The sequence below is a fragment of the Nerophis ophidion genome, linkage group LG06 (genome assembly GCF_033978795.1).
Source record: "Nerophis ophidion isolate RoL-2023_Sa linkage group LG06, RoL_Noph_v1.0, whole genome shotgun sequence".
In the NCBI taxonomy this organism is placed as follows: Eukaryota; Metazoa; Chordata; class Actinopteri; order Syngnathiformes; family Syngnathidae; genus Nerophis; species Nerophis ophidion.
This window is the reverse complement of record NC_084616.1, coordinates 54,680,837-54,700,071: the sequence shown is the minus strand read 5'-3', so window position 1 is coordinate 54,700,071 and position 19,235 is coordinate 54,680,837. Positions and strand designations below refer to the sequence as shown.

Sequence of the window (19,235 nt, the reverse complement as noted above, 5' to 3'; positions counted from 1 at the left end):
AGTCCAGGTTTTTTTGAGGATGGGGGTGACAGCGTCCAGTTTCAGGCTGTCAGGGACTAAGCCATAGCTGAAGGAGGAGTTGATGATGTTGATGATGAGTGGGGAAATGGGTGGGAGACAGTTTTCAACCAGAGTGTATGGGATGGGGTCCAGAGCACAGGTGGAGCTTTTCATGCCCACCATGAGTTTGGAATGGATTTCAAAAGCTCCAAAACCAAAATAAGTACTACATTGCTTGAAGACAGTGGCGAAGAAAATCCATAAATGAAGCAAACAGTTGATTGAGAATTATCAACCATCAATTAATCAATCATTATTTGACGTCCATCCTAACTGTTGTGTGAAACCAAAAAAATAATGAGAATGTGAAATCAGATGTGAAAAATCAATCAATCAATGTTTATTTATATAGCCCTAAATCACAAATGTCTCAAAGGACTGTACAAACCACTACGACTACGACATCCTCGGAAGAACCCACATAAGGGCAAGGAAAACTCACACGCAGTGGGCAAGGAGAACTCACACCCAGTTGGACGCCAGTGACAATGATGACTATGAGAACCTTGGAGAGGACCTCATATGTGGGCAACCCCCACCCCTCTAGGGGACCGAAAGCAATGGATGTCAAGCGGGTCTAACATGATACTGTGAAGTTCAATCCATAGTGGCTCCAACACAGCCGCGAGAGTTCAGTTCGAAGCGGATCCAAGACAGCAGCGAGAGTACCGTCCACAGGAAACCATCCCAAGCGGAGTCGGATCAGCAGCGTAGAGATGTCCCCAACCGAAACACAGGCGAGCACTCCATCCTGGGTCCCGATGAGCGGTCCAAATATGGGTCAAACATGGAACTTTGCTGAAACAATGGCAGTGTCATTTGGCCCCCGAATCAATGCTATTTGTACCATTTCAAACTGAATACAAAAGCCAGATGTTCATGGGTTTTATGTACAGGGTGAAAGTGACAAAAGCCTATTTGTGGCAGAGTGTGCTTAAAATAAGTCAAAAGGCTAAAGGGGAGGCTTGGCTCGAATGTTAGCTCAATGGGAGACCTCTTACAAACATAGCATGACTGATGATTGTACTGTATCTGTCGACAGCAAACTTGTGTCAAACCGGAAGTGTGTAGGTGAGTAAAGACGTCTGTTTTTTAATTCAGCCAGCTGGCAGTCAGCACAGGAAACTCAGCAGCTCATTTCCAACACTCCACTCTATTGTGCTGGTACCCGGAAAAAGTCCAATTTTATCCAATCCAATCCAATCCAATCCACTTTATTTATATAGCACATTTAAAAAACAAAATGTTTCCAAAGTGCTGCACAACAATATTAAAAACAACATTCAAATACTATCCTGAGCTACACCAATGACTGAATAAAAACAAAAATTAAAATAAACAAAGGTAAATTAAAATAAATACCTATAAAACCAATATAAAAACAATATAAAATAAATATGATTAAAAACGATTTTAAGAGTTTTTATGGATTGTATGTATCACTTCACCTTACATTATAGTGTGTTCTTAAGTAATGTTGAAAAAGTGTAGCCCATTACTATAACCCAAAACTAAAAGTTTCATCAGGCATGGTACATGTTTACTTGCATGTGTGAAAAACAGATAACAGCTTTTGGAGCTTTTAGCCATTTGATTGATGAGCTGGTATGCAAGGCTAATTTTCAGAAATGTGTGTTATGCATAAATAGGTTAAGCGGTGTTTAAATGGTGACAAAACTGATCAATCAGCTCTTGCACTGGGACAGCACATATGAGCAAACCATTGCATGCGCACACATCCTTACAAGGTGATAACATTCACTCATTCACTTATCCTCTGATTCTCATATGCTGTGTGTTTGCATTTGCACTATTTGAGTCAGCTAAGAAAATGCTAATATTTTACACTCGTGGGCCACAAAACCTTGTTTGTCTCCACGCCGTCTGTGTGGTTTTTACCCGCCTCTAGGTTCACTTCCCCTCTACAGACCCATCATTTTACAAGTCATTGGGGTTTGTTGACAGCCTGTCAACAAAACATCAACAGGATTTGAGTTGGCAGAGGTTTCTTAATTCTTAGAAATGACAGGACACCATACATGTTGTTGGATGTATTTAAACAACAAAGCAATAAATACTTGTTTGAGACATATTAGGTGAAATAAAGTGCATGAAGAAAATCTAATTGAGAAACAAAAGAATGTCTGCAGTTGCAGTTAATGTGACTGGCAGCAGAAAATAATAAAACAAATAAATGATAACAAATTGCTAGTGCAAAGTGTTTGCCCACCTTTCTAAACTTGAACAAGCCATGTGTACATTCCATCATCTTCCTTTATTGTTATTATAAATTCATATTAAGACATTTCTCCAGGATTTTGCAATGTTGTGATCATGCCAATTCATACTACTTATACCAATCCCCAAGAATCACACCTCGCAATGTAGTATAATACAGTGGTCCCCAACCACGATTGGTACCGGGCCACAGAAGAACTTTTTAATAAAAAAATGTTTTTATTTTTTTATTAAATCAACATAAAAAACAGAAGATACACTTACAATTAGTGCACCAACCCAAAAAACCTCCCTTTTTCATGACACAAAACCAAAAAAAAAAAAAACTAAATAAAAACCGCAGGACAAATTATCAAGCGTTGAACGGCCCGCAGCTACAAAAAGGTTGGGGACCACTAGTATTATATACGCAACTTCCCCATACATTTTGGCCGTTCAGCTTAAGTTATTGCCAACTGAATTTGTCTGAGCGGCGCTTAACCCTGCACGTTAACTGTCTAATCAAAATGTATTATTATTACCAGGGATGTCCAAAAATATCGGCAGTCCGATATTATCGGCTGATAAATGCTTTAAAATGTATTATCGGAAATTCTCGGTATTGGTTTCATGATTAACAGTATCCGTTTCAATAAGTAAAATGTATGACTCTTTAACATGCCGCTGTGTACACGAACGTAGGGAGAGGTACAGAGCGTCAATGAACTTTAAAGGCACTGCCTTTACTTACCGGCCCAGTCACACATTATCTACAGCTTCTCATGCACTCCTGTTAATGCAAAGTATACTTGGTCAACAGCCATACAGGTCACACTGAGGGTTGCCATATAAACAACTTTAACACTTTAACAAATATGCGCCACACTGTGAACCCACACCAAACAAGAATGACAAACACATTTCGGGAGAACATCCGCACCGTAACACAACATAAACACAACAGAATAAATACCCAGAAACCCTTGCAGTACTAACTCTTCCGGGACGCTACAATAGACACACCACAGGGGTACGGCAGGGTAAGGAAATTAAGAATATATTCTTATTTGCAAAGCTGACCTAGCAAAAAGGCAGCATTTACAAGACCGAGTTTTTGAAGTGTAATGATAATCTCATCGTTTCTCGCTTAACAACACAAAATTGCGCTATAGATCGCTCTCAACAGTTCACAGATCCTCTTAATGTGCATTGGTAACTGTATTGGAACATAAATTAAGTTTAAGATGAAAAACTAATTTTTGAAGCGTGAAATAATCATGGAAAATGTCAACAAATTGTGTACAACAGAGTTTTTTGGTGCTGTTTCATTCTATAATTTATAATTTATTATTAGCATTATTTGTTATGATAGTTAAAACAGAACAGTAATTTGAAATGTGCTTTTACTGTCATTTAGCATCTACTTTAAGGTGTGTATATAATTAGTGAATCAAAAGTCTTTTATTTTCCCTCTTTTTTTTTTAATCTTGTGCTTTTTGACCTTATGGTTACAAGTAATTCTTAACAAAATAATAAATCCATAAGAACAGAAGTTGATTCATGTTATTGAAAAAAAAAATAAGCCTCAAAACATTGCAACACTTTAGCAACTTTTGAAAAAGCTGATGCAAATTCAGGCATTTTAGAATTTACAATCACAAAAAAAAGCTAAATCCTGGAGGGAATTGTTAAGTAAGCCATATTGTACTGAACAGCCTGTACAGAAAACATTTAATGATTGCATGGCTAATTTGTATAAGAGAAGTATTTTTAACATCACCAATATTCAACTGAGCAGAGTAATACATTTTTTGTTTAGTTAATGTGTGCATTTGACTTTGTTTTGCTCAAATAATTCCATGTAATAAAAGGAAATGAGGAACTTGTTTAAACATTGTGTTGAAATTGTTACAGTGTCAATAACACTCACCATAAAAAAAAATTACAATTACAGTTAATGGATATGATCAGTATCAGATGATTACACTCATAGATGATCAGAATCGCCACCATAAAACCCTAATGGCAACAAAATATTTTTTTATGAAACACATTTTTAATAAAGTCTAAGTTTTGTGAACGTTTAGTCTTGCGGAATGAATCGTCAAAACATTTCATTTGTGTTAATAGGATTTACATTTATATAATGGTTGAACATAGCCCATAAAGAAATTATAGTACATATTTTACCCTGCCCCTGAAAGGACACCTATTATGCAAAACCTACTTTTTTTACCTGTTGGTACCTTTTTTGTGTGTATTGCATTAGTCCCAAACAGTTGATATCAAACCATTAAGGCTTTGCGAAGATATTTATACTTCCTCTAAATTAGCCGTTTGAAATTTGCCCTGTTTGTGACGTTTTTCCCCTTGATGACATTAGTGGATATCTCCCTGTAAAGGTGGAGATTTACCTGAAGGGCTTAGCGCGAGTCAGCCACTGTAATCCGACAATGTACTCAATAAGTACCTTATTTTTCTGGATCCTCTTGTTGTGGGGCAGACTGGCTAATACAAGTGCATGCATCCTCCGCTAATGCTCTTTCTAATACAAAGTATAGTTCTAACTTATCCTAAAGAGAAGGTCAAAAAGCGGTTTGAGGAAGGTCTGTAAAACATAATCTCTGCAACATTTTGTGCAAAGAACCACCATTACATGTTATGTAGAGGAGACCACAAGGAAATGTTAAAAAAAAAAAAAAATTTGAATAATGACTCCTTTAAAAGAAGCGGAACCGAGAATCATTGGGAACCGGAATCAAAACCGGATTTATCCAACCCTACTGGAAGAAACAGAATATAAATTAAAGTTTTTGTCAAATCAAATAAACCAATTTAATGAATTAATTGTTGCAGCTCGAGATTCTGCTCTTCTTGCTGTTACAACATATCTGTGTACAGTTTCCATGTTGGGGTGGTTCATAGGGGAGACAGAAGTGGACAGGGTGAAAACCTTTATATTCCTCTGGACCCACATCAGTGAGGACCTCACCAGGGCTCACAACACCCAACAAACAATAAAGAAAGCCCAGCAGTGACTGTACTTCTTAAAGGGGAACATTATTACCAGACCTATGTAAGCGTCAATACATACCTTGATGGTGCAGAAAAAATACCTTTTTTTTTTTTTCAAACGATTTCCGAACTCTAAATGGGTGAATTTTGGCGAATTAAACGCCTTTCTGTTTATTGCTCTGGAGGCGATGATGTCAGAATGTGACGTCGCCGAGGTAATACAGCCGCCATTTTCATTTTCAACACATTGTAAACATTGGGTCTCAGCTCTGTTATTTTCCGTTTTTCCGACTATTTTTTGGAACCTTGGAGACATCATGTCTCGTCAGTGTGTTGTCGGAGGGTGTAAAAAAACTAACAGGGAGGGATTCAAGCTGCACCACTGGCCCGAAGATGCGAAAGTGTCTGCCGCCAGACCCCCATTGAATGTGCAGGAGTGTCTCCCCATTTTACCGGCGATGACACACATGACACTTGATGTATGGATAACCTGCAGATGCATTTGCAACGATAAAGTCAACAAAATCACAAAGGTGAGTTTTGTTGATGTTGACTTATGTGCTAATCAGACATATTTGATTGTGGCGTGACTGCCAGCTAATCGATGCTAAAATGCTAGGCTAATCGACGCTAACATGCTATTTACCGGCGGTGCTAAAGCAGACATGGCACAGAGATGTATGGATAACCTGCAGATGCATTTGCAACGATAAAGTTAACGAAATCACAAAGGTGAGTTTTGTTGATGTTGACTGCTAGTTAATTGATGCTAACATGCTACGCTAATCGATGCTAAAATGCTATTTACTGGTGGTGCTAAAGCAGACATGGCACAGAGATGTATGGATAACCTGCAGATGCACTTGCAACTATATTACGTTTCCTTCCACCCACATTTAATGCGAAAAAAACACTAACCAATCGACGGATTTAAGTTGCTCCATTATCACAAAATGCGAAAGTCCTGATCGTTTGGTCCGCACATTTTACCGGCGATGCTAACGCAGCTATTCGGCCATGCTATGGCTATGAATAGCGTCAATAGCTATTCGCTCAATAGCTTCAGTTTCTTCTTCAATACTTTCATACTCCAACCATCTGTTTCAATACATGCGTAATCTTTTGAATCACTTAAGCCGCTGAAATCCGAGTGTGAATCAGAGCTAATGTCACCATATCTTGCTGTGTTATTCCCATTGTTTGTTTACATTGGCAGCACTGTATGACGTCACAGGAAAATGGATAGTGGTTTCGAAGATAGGGAAAATAAGGCACTTTAAAGCTTTATTTAGGGATATTCCGGGACCGGTAAAATTTTGAAAAAAAATTCAAAAAATACAACAAGTCACTGGGAACTGATTTTTATTGTTTTTAACCCTTTTGAAATTGTGATAATGTTCCCCTTTAAAGAAAGCTGAGAAAATTTGGCATGTCACCCAAAATTCTCAGCAACTTATGTAGAACGGTTGAGAGTGTCCTTCTCAGCTCAATCACAGTCTGGTATGGAAACTGCGCTGCTAAGGACAGGAAGGCACTCCAGTGAGTGATTAAAACTGCTCGGTACATATCAGAAGCAGCCTTCCCTTCACTACAGGACATGTACTCTACCAGGTCCACCAGGAGAGCACAAAACATAATTAAGGACAGTACACAACCCCAGCACAGTCTCTTCAGCCTCCTACCATCAGGCAGACGATATAGGGACGAGACTGACAAACAGTTTCTACAAACAGGCCATCAGGCTTGTGAATCCTAACTTGTGAATGCTAGCGCCCCCTGCTAGACCCCCCCCCCTTTTTTTACTTTTTACTTTTACCTTTTGAACAAAAGACAGCTTTTATGACCACCCCCGAACTTTGAACCATCACTGTAGACACTTTTCACCTTTGATCACTAAAGATACTTTAAACTGCTGCTGTGACCCATTGTCACCTCTACATTTATTCTGTTGACTGTGAATCAGAATGTTCCATCCATCCATCCATCTTCTTCCGCTTATCCGAGGTCGGGTCGCGGGGGCAGCAGCCTAAGCAGGGAAGCCCAGACTTCCCTTTCCCCAGCCACTTCGTCTAGCTCTTCCCGGGGGATCCCGAGGCGTTCCCAGGCCAGCCGGGAGACATAGTCTTCCCAACGTGTCCTGGGTCTTCCCCGTGGCCTCCTACCGGTTGGACGTGCCCTAAACACCTCCCTCGGGAGGCGTTCGGGTGGCATCCTGACCATTTGCCCGAACCACCTCATCTGGCTCCTCTCGATGTGGAGGAGCAGCGGCTTTACTTTGAGTTCCTCCCGGATGACAGAGCTTCTCACCCTATCTCTAAGGGAGAGCCCCGCCACACGGCGGAGGAAACTCATTTCGGCCGCTTGTACCCGTGATCTTATCCTTTCGGTCATGACCCAAAGCTCATGACCATAGGTGAGGATGGGAACGTAGATCGACCGGTAAATTGAGAGCTTTGCCTTCCGGCTCAGCTCCTTCTTCACCACAACGGATCGGTACAACGTCCGCATTACTGAAGACGCCGCACCAATCCGCCTGTCGATCTCACGATCCACTCTTCCCCCACTCGTGAACAAGACTCCTAGGTACTTGAACTCCTCCACTTGGGGCAGGGTCTCCTCCCCAACCCAGAGATGGCACTCCACCCTTTTCCGGGAGAGAACCATGGACTCGGATTTGGAGGTGCTGATTCTCATTCCGGCCGCTTCACACTCGGCTGCGAACCGATCCAGTGAGCGCTGATGAAGCCAACAGGACCACATCGTCTGCAAAAAGCAGAGACCTAATCCCGCGGCCACCAAACCGGAACCCCTCAACGCCTTGACTGCGCCTAAAAATTCTGTCCATAAAAGTTATGAACAGAATCGGTGACAAAGGAGTCCAACCCTCACTGGAAACGTGTCCGACTTACTGCCAGCAATGCGGACCAAGCTCTGACACTGATCGTACAGGGATCGGACTGCCATAATAAGACAGTCCGATACCCCATACTCTCTGAGCACTCCCCACAGGACTCCCCGAGGGACACGGTCGAATGCCTTCTCCAAGTCCACAAAGCACATGTAGACTGGTTGGGCAAACTCCCATGCACCCTCAAGAACCCTGCCGAGAGTATAGAGCTGGTCCACAGTTCCACGACCAGGACGAAAACCACACTGTTCCTCCTGAATCCGAGATTCGACTAACCGGCGTAGCCTCCTCTCCAGTACACCTGAATAAACCTTACCGGGAAGGCTGAGGAGTGTGATCCCACGATAGTTGGAACACACCCTCCGGTCCCCCTTCTTAAAGAGAGGGACCACCACCCCGGTCTGCCAATCCAGAGGTACCGCCCCCGATGTCCACGCGATGCTGCAGAGTCTTGTCAACCAAGACAGCCCCACAGCATCCAGAGCCTTAAGGAACTCCGGCCGGATCTCATCCACCCCTGGGGCCTTGCCACAGAGGAGCTTTTTAACTACCTCAGCAACCTCAGCCCCAGAAATAGGAGAGTCCACCACAGATTCCCCAGGCACTGATTCCTCATAGGAAGACGTGTTGGTGGGATTGAGGAGGTCTTCAAAGTATTCCTTCCACCTATCCACAACATCCGCAGTTGAGGTCAGCAGAACACCATCCGCACCATACACGGTGTTGACAGTGCACTGCTTCCCCTTCCTGAGGCGGCGGATGGTGGTCCAGAATCGTTTCGAAGCCGTCCGGAAGTCATTTTCCATGGCTTCCCCAAATTCTTCCCATGTCCGAGTTTTTGCCTCTGTGACCGCTGAAGCTGCACACCGCTTGGCCTGTCGGTACCTGTTCACTGCCTCTGGAGTCCTATGAGCCAAAAGAACCCGATAGGACTCCTTCTTCAGCTTGACGGCATCCCTCACCGCTGGTGTCCACCAGCGGGGTCTAGGATTACCGCCACAACAAGCACCAACTACCTTGCGGCCACAGCTCCGATCATCCGCCTCGACAATAGAGGTGCGGAACATGGTCCACTCGGACTCAATGTCCAGCACCTCCCTCGTGACATGTTCAAAGTTCCTCCGGAGGTGGGAATTGAAACTTTCTCTGACAGAAGACTCTGCCAGACGTTCCCAGCAGACCCTCACAATGCGTTTGGGGCTGCCAGGTCTGTCCGGCATCCTCCCCCACCATCGCAGCCAACTCACCACCAGGTGGTGATCGGTAGAAAGCTCCGCCCCTCTCTTTACCAGAGTGTCCAAAACATGAGGCCGCAAATCCGATGACACAACTACAAAGTCGATCATGGAACTGCGGCCTAGGGTGTCCTGGTGCCAAGTGCACATATGGACACCCTTATGTTTGAACATGGTGTTTGTTATGGACAAACTGTGACGAGCACAAAAGTCCAATAACAAAACACCACTCGGGTTCAGATCCCGGCGGCCATTCTTCCCAATCACGCCTCTCCAGGTTTCACTGTCGTTACCAACATGAGCGTTGAAGTCCCCCAGCAGAACGAGGGAATCACCCGGGGGAGCACTCTCCAGTACTCCCTCGAGTGTACCCAAAAAGGGTGGGTACTCTGAACTGTTGTTTGGTGCGTAAGCGCAAACAACAGTCAGGACCCGTCCCCCCACCCGAAGGCGGAGGGAGGCTACTCTTTCATCCACTGGGTTGAACTCCAACGTGCAGGCTTTAAGCCGGGGGGCAACCAGAATTTCCACCCCAGCCCGTCGCCTCTCACTGCCGGCCACGCCAGAGTGAAAGAGAGTCCAGCCCCTTTCAGGAGAAGTGGTTCCAGAGCCCTTGCTGTGCGTCGAAGTGAGTCCGACTACATCCAGCCGGAATTTCTCTACTTCGTGCACTAGCTCAGGCTCCTTTCCACCCAGTGAGGTGACGTTCCACGTCCCAAGAGCGAGCTTCTGTAGCCGAGGATCGGACCGCCAAGTGCCCTGCCTTCGGCTGCCGCCCAGCTCACATTGCACCCGATCTCTATGGCCCCTGCTATGGGTGGTGAGCCCATTGGAGGGGGGACCCACGTTGCCTCTTCGGGCTGTGCCCGGCCGGGCCCCATGGGTACAGGCCCGGCCACCAGGCGCTCGCCATCGTGCCCCACCTCCGGGCCTGGCTCCAGAGGGGGGCCCCGGTGACCCGCGTCCGGGCGAGGGAAATCTGGGTCCTTTGTTTTTACTTTTCATAGAGGTTTTCGAATCAGAATGTTCAATAATGTTATGTTACTCACTGTGCCTTGTATATAGCTTATACTTTTTTACACCTTATTTTAAAATGCAAAACTACATTTTTTATTTTTATTTTAGCTAAGTACTGTGTGATTTGTTGAAGGGTGGACTAGCAAAATAAGATTTTCATTGTACGGCAGACTAGGGCTGGGCGATATATCGATATCCTCGATATATCGCGAGTTTGTCTGTGCGATAGAGAAAATTACTATATCTTGATATTCGAGGATACGTTCTCACGCAGTTGTTTTTAACTCCTGGCATTACACTACAGGCTCTTCCCACTCTTTCCTGTCTTTCTTTCTCACAGACAGCAAGAGCACCTTCTTGATTACGTCACATATGTATACGCCCTCGCGGAGCAGTGAGGTAGCAGCATGGGTAAAGTTTGTTGTGATCCTAGCGGAGCTGTGCGAGTGGTAATACGAGAGAAAGAAGGTGCAAATCTGGTAACTAATGAAGGAATCATTAATTCCCAAGAAAAACAGCAGGGGGTCCATCGTCTGGCGGTGGTTTGGCTTCAAGTGTGAATATGTCGAACAGACAACCGTAATTTGTCAAGTGTGGGGCAAAAGCGTTGCTACAAAAAGTAGCATTACCGCTAATATGTAGCAGAAGTCACCTGCTAGAGCAGGGTGTCCATTACGTCGATCGCGAGCTACCAGTCGATCGAGGAGGATGTGTTAGTCGATCGCCAGCCAGGCATTAAAAAAAATAGACCTAAAAATTAGCGATCATCAATCTTCACCTAGACGTCACTTTCATCACTTGACTGACATTCATGACACCTGAGGGTCTTGTGAGATGACACTGGCTGCTGCGAGCTCATTATTAAGAAAAAGTGATAGACAGGAAGGCGAGAAACACTTTTTATTTCAACACATTTGCGCCGTACCTGCCTTCAAAACTCTTAAGACCGACTGCACAGTTCCTATCTTCACAATAAAAGCGCTGCTTCCTCTTGCCTGCGCTAACAAAATAAGAGTCTCAGACAGCTGGCGTGCACAAGCTAGCAAGTTACGGAGCTAATGGATTTCTTGTAAAGTGCATAAAAACGAGTATGGAAGCTGGACAAATAAGATGCGAAAAACCAACCACTTTCATGTGGTATTGAAAGGAGGACTTTTGTTCGCCTCCATTTAAAAATTCTGACGTTATCCGCACTTCTGTCAGATTACAATCAATGCAAGTCATCCGAATCAGGTAATACTCCAACTTATATTCTTGTCTTCATGAAAGAAAGGACTCTATATGTGTTAAACATCATTGCATTATCATTAAAAACCTTTAATATGTTAACAAAAACGTATGTTTCATAAATAAAAACATATAAATGATATATATGAAGGAGGTGGATCCCTTGACTTGATCAATTGAAAAGTAGCTCGCCTGCAGAAGAAGTGTGGGCACCCCTGTGCTAGAGAATGAAGAGTGCTTACTCCGCATTTCAACATCTCCATTCAGTGCCACACGCCCACACTATCAAAACGCCGAGGCAAACATTTCCAGATCAACACCATATGAAAAAAATAGTGAACAACAAAAAAAGATAATGTCCGCAGTAAACTACCACATAGCGAAGGACGTACACTATTTGATTTCCTACTATGCAGTTCATTTTTATTTGACAGTTATTGAAATATTTTGTGTGACATCATGCACAAAGGTGAACTAATAGCTTGTTTTAAAATGTCTCTGACGATCTTGCACTTTCTGTTTTAGAAATGACATGAATGTTTGTGCCACTGCTTGATAACTGTTTAATAAATACCGCTTTGGTCAATTGACTTAGTGTCACGTTTGGAACGCATTTTGGACGCGCGTGTTGTCACCCCCAGATGCAGCAGGACCAGACAGGCAGGATAGCAGGTACTGAGGTAGAATGCAGGCTTAAATACTAATGTAACAATCAAGACACCTGTGCGCGTAAAACAAGAGCAGCTGGGACAAATAACAAAACAATGGTAACCAAAACAGGAAGTGCACACACAAACCAAGGGATCGGAAGAGTCCAAAAATAATCCATCCATCCATCCATTTTCTACCGCTTATTCCCTTTCGGGGTCGCGGGGGGCGCTGGCGCCTATCTCAGCTACAAATAATCAAAACACACAAAAGGACTCAAGAACAAGATTTAGGATGTGATCCGGAAAGCGGATCCAAACATGACCACCCCTTAAGGGACAGATCCCAGATGTCCCCAAAAAAGAATATACGAAGAACCCCTCCCCCCACAACAATACAGTCCAAAAGTGAAGGGAGGGTGGAGGGAGGACATGGTGGAGGGTCGCCAAGTCCTGTCCCTCCGAATCCACCGAGGACACAACAAGTGGCGGCGGCGGATGGAACGCCGCTGCCGCAGAAGTCTTGGCGGCCGACCTCGTAGAGGCCACATTCGTGGCCGACGTGGAGGTGGATACGTCCTATGAGGAAGACGCCCAGGGTATGGCCACACCCGTGGCCGACGTGGAGGTGGATGCGTCCCGTGAGGAGGACACCCTGGGTACGGCCACACCAGCGGCTTTATTTTAAGATCCTCTCGGATGGCAGAGATTTTCACCCAATCTCTCAGGGAGAGCCCCGCCACATGGCGGAGGAAACTCATTTCGGCCACTTGTACCCGTGATCTTATCCTTTCGGTCATGACCCAAAGCTCATGACCATAGGTGAGGATGGGAACGTAGATCGACCGGTAAATTGAGAGATTTGCACATAAGTCAACATCAACAAAACTCACCTTTGTGATTTTGTTGACTTTGAATCAATCAATGTTTATTTATATAGCCCTAAATCACAAGTGTCTCAAAGGGCTGCACAAACCACAATGACATCCTCGGTAGGGCTGTCAAGCCAAATTTCTTCCCCCCTACAAAAACCTTCCCCCCCATTTACTTCCGGGTTCATGATTAATAGACGTTTTGTTAATGCTATATTATAAAAAAAACCTAAAAAACAATTTACAAACACAAGCCATGGGACGACGCATTTACTTCCGAGGTCACGTTTCCTCTTATGTCATCCCATAGTTTGTGCTTGTAAATTGCCTTCCAATCTTATCTACAATATAGCATTAACAAACCGTCTGTATTTTTATAATATAGCGTTATATTTTTATAATATAGCGTTATTTCCAAAATTGTGTACACTACTGAATTGGGGTCTTACGACCAGTTATGTGGACACGTATACTGCCATCTGGTGGGGTCAGAAGAGTATAACATACAATTGAATTTGGGAAAAAATAAAAATAAAAAATTAAAATTAGCATGTCATTACACATGAAGTATATGTTTGTGTACTTATGGAATAAGTCAATAATATCCTTTTTTTTTTTTCTTTGTCATGAAAAAGGGACGTTTTTTCATGAAAAAGGGAGGTTTTTGTGGTTGGTGCACTAATTGTAAGTGTATATTGTGTTTTTTATGTTGATTTAATGAAAACTTTTTTTTTTTTTTAATAAAAATGAATAAAACATTCTTCTGCGGCCCAGTACCAATCGCGGCCCGGTGGTTGGGACCACTGATTTACACCACAGATGCACCACACCTAATTTTTTCTCAAGACTGAGTCACGCAGCCTTGATAAGAGTCGTTTTCACTTCTTTTTGGAATATGTGTTTAAAATAAAAAAAAAAGCCAAAGAAAAATCAAAATAAATGTGATCAAATTCCTAGTCCCACTATAGAGGTTCCACTGTTGCAGTTTGGCATCTCCAACATTTGATTAGTGATATCAGAGTAAGGAATCAGTGCACCAGCAATAGATGAATCAACACACCGCTGTAAACATGACATTTGGTAATTGTACTACTTGTACATCTTGCCTCATCCCCTCCGTCTCCAACATTAGCAACCTTCAATCCGTCTTGTCTTTTCTTGTCTGGAGCGTCTCCCCTCATTGGTCCATCCGTCTTTGTTGGAAGACAGCTTCACAGTGCAGAGTTCAATGCAGACGAGGGGAAACCAGATAGCCGGCTGGCAGCAAGAAGTGACATTAGGGCCTTTCATGCTGCATGTTGGTGTAGATCCAAGGAAGAACATTGCTGACTCTGGTGTAAACACCCGGCCTGTTTCTCTGAGCACAGCCTTGCCCCCAGCTGGTGATGCCCACCAGGTACCACAGGTCATCAGTCTGACACACCAAAGGCCCACCACTGTCGCCCTGACAGGAATCTCGCCCTCCATCCAGGTGTCCGGCACAGATCATGTTGGCAGTCACAGCTCCGGCGTACACCTGACCGTTGTTGCACACGTCTGTGCCGATGATGTCCACTGTCACCTCCATCAGATCAGTCGAGATACCACCTGATCCTGCCTGGGTGGTGCCAAAGCCGGAAGTCCAACACGTGGTACCGTCAGGAAATGGCTGTTCTCTAACTGACAGACATGCTGGGTGAACATCAACGTCAAAATCAACTGGAGCGGTCAGCTTGAGCAGAGCAACATCTAGATCGTTGGTCCTGTTGTCGTAGTTTTCATTCAGTATGATACTCTCAACCAGGAAGGGCTGAGGTAGATCATCCAGAGACACAGCGCCTCCGTACACTTGCCAAAACTGGGGCGATTGCATCGAAGGGAAATTCCCTGGGAAGCAGTGGGCGGCAGTCAGCACGAAATCGGGCGCAATCAGGACCCCTCCACACACATGGGAGCCCCTAAAGTGCAGAGATAACTGCCAAGGCCACTGACCCCTCTGTGCAACGCTGCCTCTGACGATGCGAGATGTGGACTGCTGTCGGCCACAGTCTGCTTTTATTGGAGTATCTCCAGCCAATCCAGAGGGCGCTTTAAAGTCATTGCAAATGCATCTGCAGGTTATCCATACATCTCTGTGCCATGTCTGACATCGCCGGTAAATAGCATGTTAGCATCGATTAGCGTAGCATGTTAGCATTGATTAGCGTAGCATGTTAGCATCGATTAGCATAGCATGTTAGCATCGATTAGCGTAGCATGTTAGCATCGATTAGCTGGCAGTCACGCTGCAACCAAATATGTCTGATTAGCAGATAAGTCAACAACAAAACTCACCTTTGTGATTTCGTTGACTTTATCGTTGCAAATGCATCTGCAAGTTATCCATACATCTCTGTGTCATGTCTGTCATCGCCGGTCAAATGTAAAGACACTACAGCACATTCAATGGGGGTCTGGCGGAAGACACTTTCGCATCTTCGGTGCAACTTGAATCCCTCCCTGTTAGTGTTGTTACACCCTCTGACAACACACCGACGAGGCATGATGTCTCCAAGGTTCAAAAAAATAGTCGAAATAACAGAAAATAACAGAGCTGAGACCCGTATGTGTAATGTGTAGAAAATGTAAATGGCGGCAGTATTACCTCGGTGACGTCACGTTCTGACGTCATCGCCACTGCAGCAATAAACAGAAAGCCGTTTAATTCGCCAAAATTCACCCATTTAGAGTTCGGAAATTGGTTAAAAAAATAGATGGTCTTTTTTCTGCACCATCAAGGTATATATTGACGCTTACATAGGTCTGGTGATAATGTTCCCCTTTAAAAATAACATGGTCAGTGTGTATAAGTAATTTTTGAGGGCATTACACAATACTGCAATAATAATAACTGATCATTTTGGTCACGATAACTGTGACATGAACGTTTCATATAATTAAATCCCTTTAAATTATAGTTTTTTTTCCTAAGAATCAAATTTTAAAAATAAGTTTTATAAACCATCTTCACGCTTAGTCACTGCGTACATACACTATATTGCCAAAAGTATTTGGCCACCCATCCATGTGATCAGGGGTCAGCGGATGCTGACTTTCAGTTAGTTGCGACAGAGCTCCAAACTTCATGTGACCTACCAATTAGCCCACGTACAGCAAGCAGAGCGATTCATGGAATGGGTTTCCATGACTGAGCAGCTGTATCTAAGCCATACATCACCATGTCCAATACAAAGCGTCAGATGTAGTGGTGTAAAGCATGTCGTCACTGGACTCTAGAGCAGTTGAGACGCCTTCTCTGGAGTGATGGATCACACTTTTCCATCTGGCTATCTGATGGACCAGTCTGGGTTTGGAGGTTGCCAGGAGAACGGTACATTTCGGACTGCAAAGTGCAGAGTGTAAAATTTGGTGGAGGAGGAATTATGGTGTGGGGTTGTTTTTCAGGAGTTGGGCCCTCAGTTCCAGTGAGTTCATATGTGAGTCAAGGCAGGTGGCCAAATACTTTTGGCAATATAGTGTATGTCATACGTAAACAACCAAGGGGAGATTTTTTTTAACCTGTTTTGACAATGTTTTATTATATTTAGAAACCCCTCCATCCATCCATTTCTACCGCTTGTCCATTTTGGAGTCACAGGGGGTGCTAGAGCCTATCTCAGCTGCATTCGGGTGGAAGGCAGCGTACACCCTGGACAAGTAGCCACGTCATCACAGCGCCAACACAGATAGACAGACAACATTCCCACTCACATTCCCACTCACATTCCCACACTAGGGCCAATTTAGTGTTGCCAATCCAAATAATGCGAGAATGAAAAATCCAAATCGAATTGTCAGCCCAAGAAAGAATCGCAGATTAATTGTGAGTTGTTCACATTCCTAATAGCTGGATCATGGATGGGTGGGTGTTCTGTCTGTGGAACATGAAGAATTTGCTCAGTGGCCTTGAGGTTAGAGCAGGGGTGTCAAACATACGGCCCGTGGGCCGGATCCGGCCTGCCAACAGGTTTTATCCGCCCCACCTGATGAGTTTGCCAAGTATTAAAATGAGTTGCAATTTTTTTTTTTTTTTCTTATGAAAGAAACTGCTGTTCTGAATGTGTCCACTGGATGTCACAATAGCAATTCTGTTAGGACCAGCAAGAGGTACAAAGTAAAGCGTGGGAACTTAAAACCTGCCGTTTTGTATCTTCCACTTCAAACACATCGTTATTTGGCACCCTTGCTCACCAACAATGTCTTTGTGTGGGTTTCAAGAAAAGACGGTAGTATCTTGTGTACTCGGATAATCAACTTTTTGTCTTGAAAATCAACTTTTAGCTTGAAAATGATTTTTTGTCTTGAAAATCAGTTTTTACCATTGCAAGATGCCTCGTTGTCATCCTTTTTCATGATAATAACATGAATAATAATAATTGCTAGATAAAGTGATTTTCTGTACACCCAAAACGCTTTGGAATATCAGAGCCATTAGAGGCTGGAAATGGACCAAACCAGTGAAATAAGGTGTCCACCAACAGGTTCTAGGATTATTGTCACGACAGGCACCAACTAAGGTATGAAAATATACTGAGAAAACTTAACCCTTTTGAATAATTTTACCTCGGTTTCTTACGGTTTGTTGAGTTAGCTCTGGATTGATACGTGGACATGACAAAGGAAGTATTTGGTACCTCGAAGAGTTCAAATGTTGTTTTTTGTCCAATCCCAGAAAGACTGTGATTTAAAGTTTAATCCTGGCTTTGTAGATAAACTGAGACCAAGTCTAAATTTATTGTGTTTTTTAAACTGCACCAATTTCCTCAGAATTTTCAACAAACTTGAAGTGTTTTTTCCAGAAGATGATTTGTGATTAGTATGTTTTCAAATGTGCTTGTTTTATTTTTGGCCAAAGTAAATTACCTGGAGTTGTCTTTATTTTGAAGTTATCATGCCATGATTTCACCATTCCGGCCCACTTGGGAATTAATTTTCCTCCATGCGGCCCCTGAGCTAAAACGACTTTGACACCCCGGGGTTAGAGTGTCCGCCCTGGGATCGTGAGTTCGAACCCCGGTCGAGTCATACCAAAGACTATAAAAATGGGACCCATTTCTACCACTCAGCATCAAGGGTTGGGATTGGGGGTTAAATCACCAAAATGATTCCTGAGCTCTGCCACCGCTGCTGCTCATTGCTCCCCTCACCTCCCAGGGGGTGGAACAAGGGGATGGGTCAAATGCAGAGGATAATTTCACCACACCTAGTGTGTGTGTGACTATCAGTGTTACTTTAACTTTAAGTTTAAGAAGAACGCCGCAAACTCTTTAAACTTGGAGATAAAATTCAAGCAGTACGCCAAAACAAAAATATGTTTCCACTCACCTTTGCCTCAGATCGGAGGACACGGAGTTGCAGCTCTGTACCGACAACAGCGTGGAAGACTTCCGTGGTCCCACTGGCGAAGGCTGAAGGCTGCTGTTGGACGCTGAAGGCGACAGCAGGTTGCTGTTGGCGGCCAGGAGGACACAGTCTCCCGGATGGTCGAGCAGCAGATCCGCACTATCCGTGTCCGAGGGCAGGACCAGGATAGGCGGCACAGTGAGGAACCCCGCGCCTGCCCGTTGCGTCCTGGATGTTTTCACTTCCACGCAGCTGACAGAAGCGGATAAAGTCCCGGTGCTATCATTGTTGTTACTTGGCTCCGGAGAAAGTCCTGCCGACGTAGAAGCAAGTCCGGCACCTCCCTGGTCGCTCTCATTGTGCTGGAGACTCCCTCCATTCTCAGCCGGGCTGATTTGAACCGGCCGCCCGTCCAAGGAGATGTTACTCAGGAACAAAAGAGCAGCTTGTCTGCGGTTGGAATTCTCACGGTTCTTTCGGATTTGCTCCCGAGTCTGTGTTTTTTTAGAGGCCGAAATTGCGGTGACGTGCTGGCCGCTGGCACCAGCAGCAGCTGCCGCCGCCATGCTGCGTGTCCCACGGAGGAAGACGAGCGGGGAAGCACAAACACTCGCAACTTGCAACTGTCAAATCCCTTTTTACCCGGCGCGAGGCGGCTTTAAGCCCACCTGCGCTT

General features: G+C 44.2%; 2 protein-coding genes across 3 annotated transcripts in view; both read right to left on the bottom strand.

Moving 5' to 3' along the window:
• Positions 1-19,235, bottom strand: part of cables2b (Cdk5 and Abl enzyme substrate 2b) — a 69,496-nt gene extending 50,261 nt beyond the window's left edge. The window contains exon 1 of one of the 2 annotated variants that reach the window (XM_061904293.1): positions 18,542-19,235. In XM_061904293.1, coding sequence (XP_061760277.1) covers positions 18,542-19,125 — 584 coding nt within the window. In that variant the 5' untranslated portion in view covers positions 19,126-19,235. The remainder of the gene's footprint in view (positions 1-18,541) is intronic. The other variant, XM_061904292.1, reaches the window with a different exon arrangement.
• On the bottom strand, positions 14,361-17,569 carry LOC133553945 (transmembrane protease serine 13-like). The gene is made up of 2 exons (XM_061902276.1): positions 17,536-17,569; positions 14,361-15,244 (listed from the first exon to the last, which is right to left on the bottom strand). The coding sequence occupies exons 1-2, from the start codon at positions 17,567-17,569 to the stop codon at positions 14,475-14,477; spliced, it is 804 nt and encodes a 267-aa protein (XP_061758260.1). The 3' UTR covers positions 14,361-14,474.

Bases quoted from the DNA above. Each gene is read 5' to 3' on its own strand.
- LOC133553945 (XM_061902276.1), bottom strand. From the start codon at position 17,569: ATGAAAAAGGATGACAACGAGGCATCTTGCAATG. The intron at 15,245-17,535 runs GTAAAAACTGAT...GATTGGCTGGAG, and splicing joins CAACGAGGCATCTTGCAATG to ATACTCCAATAAAAGCAGAC.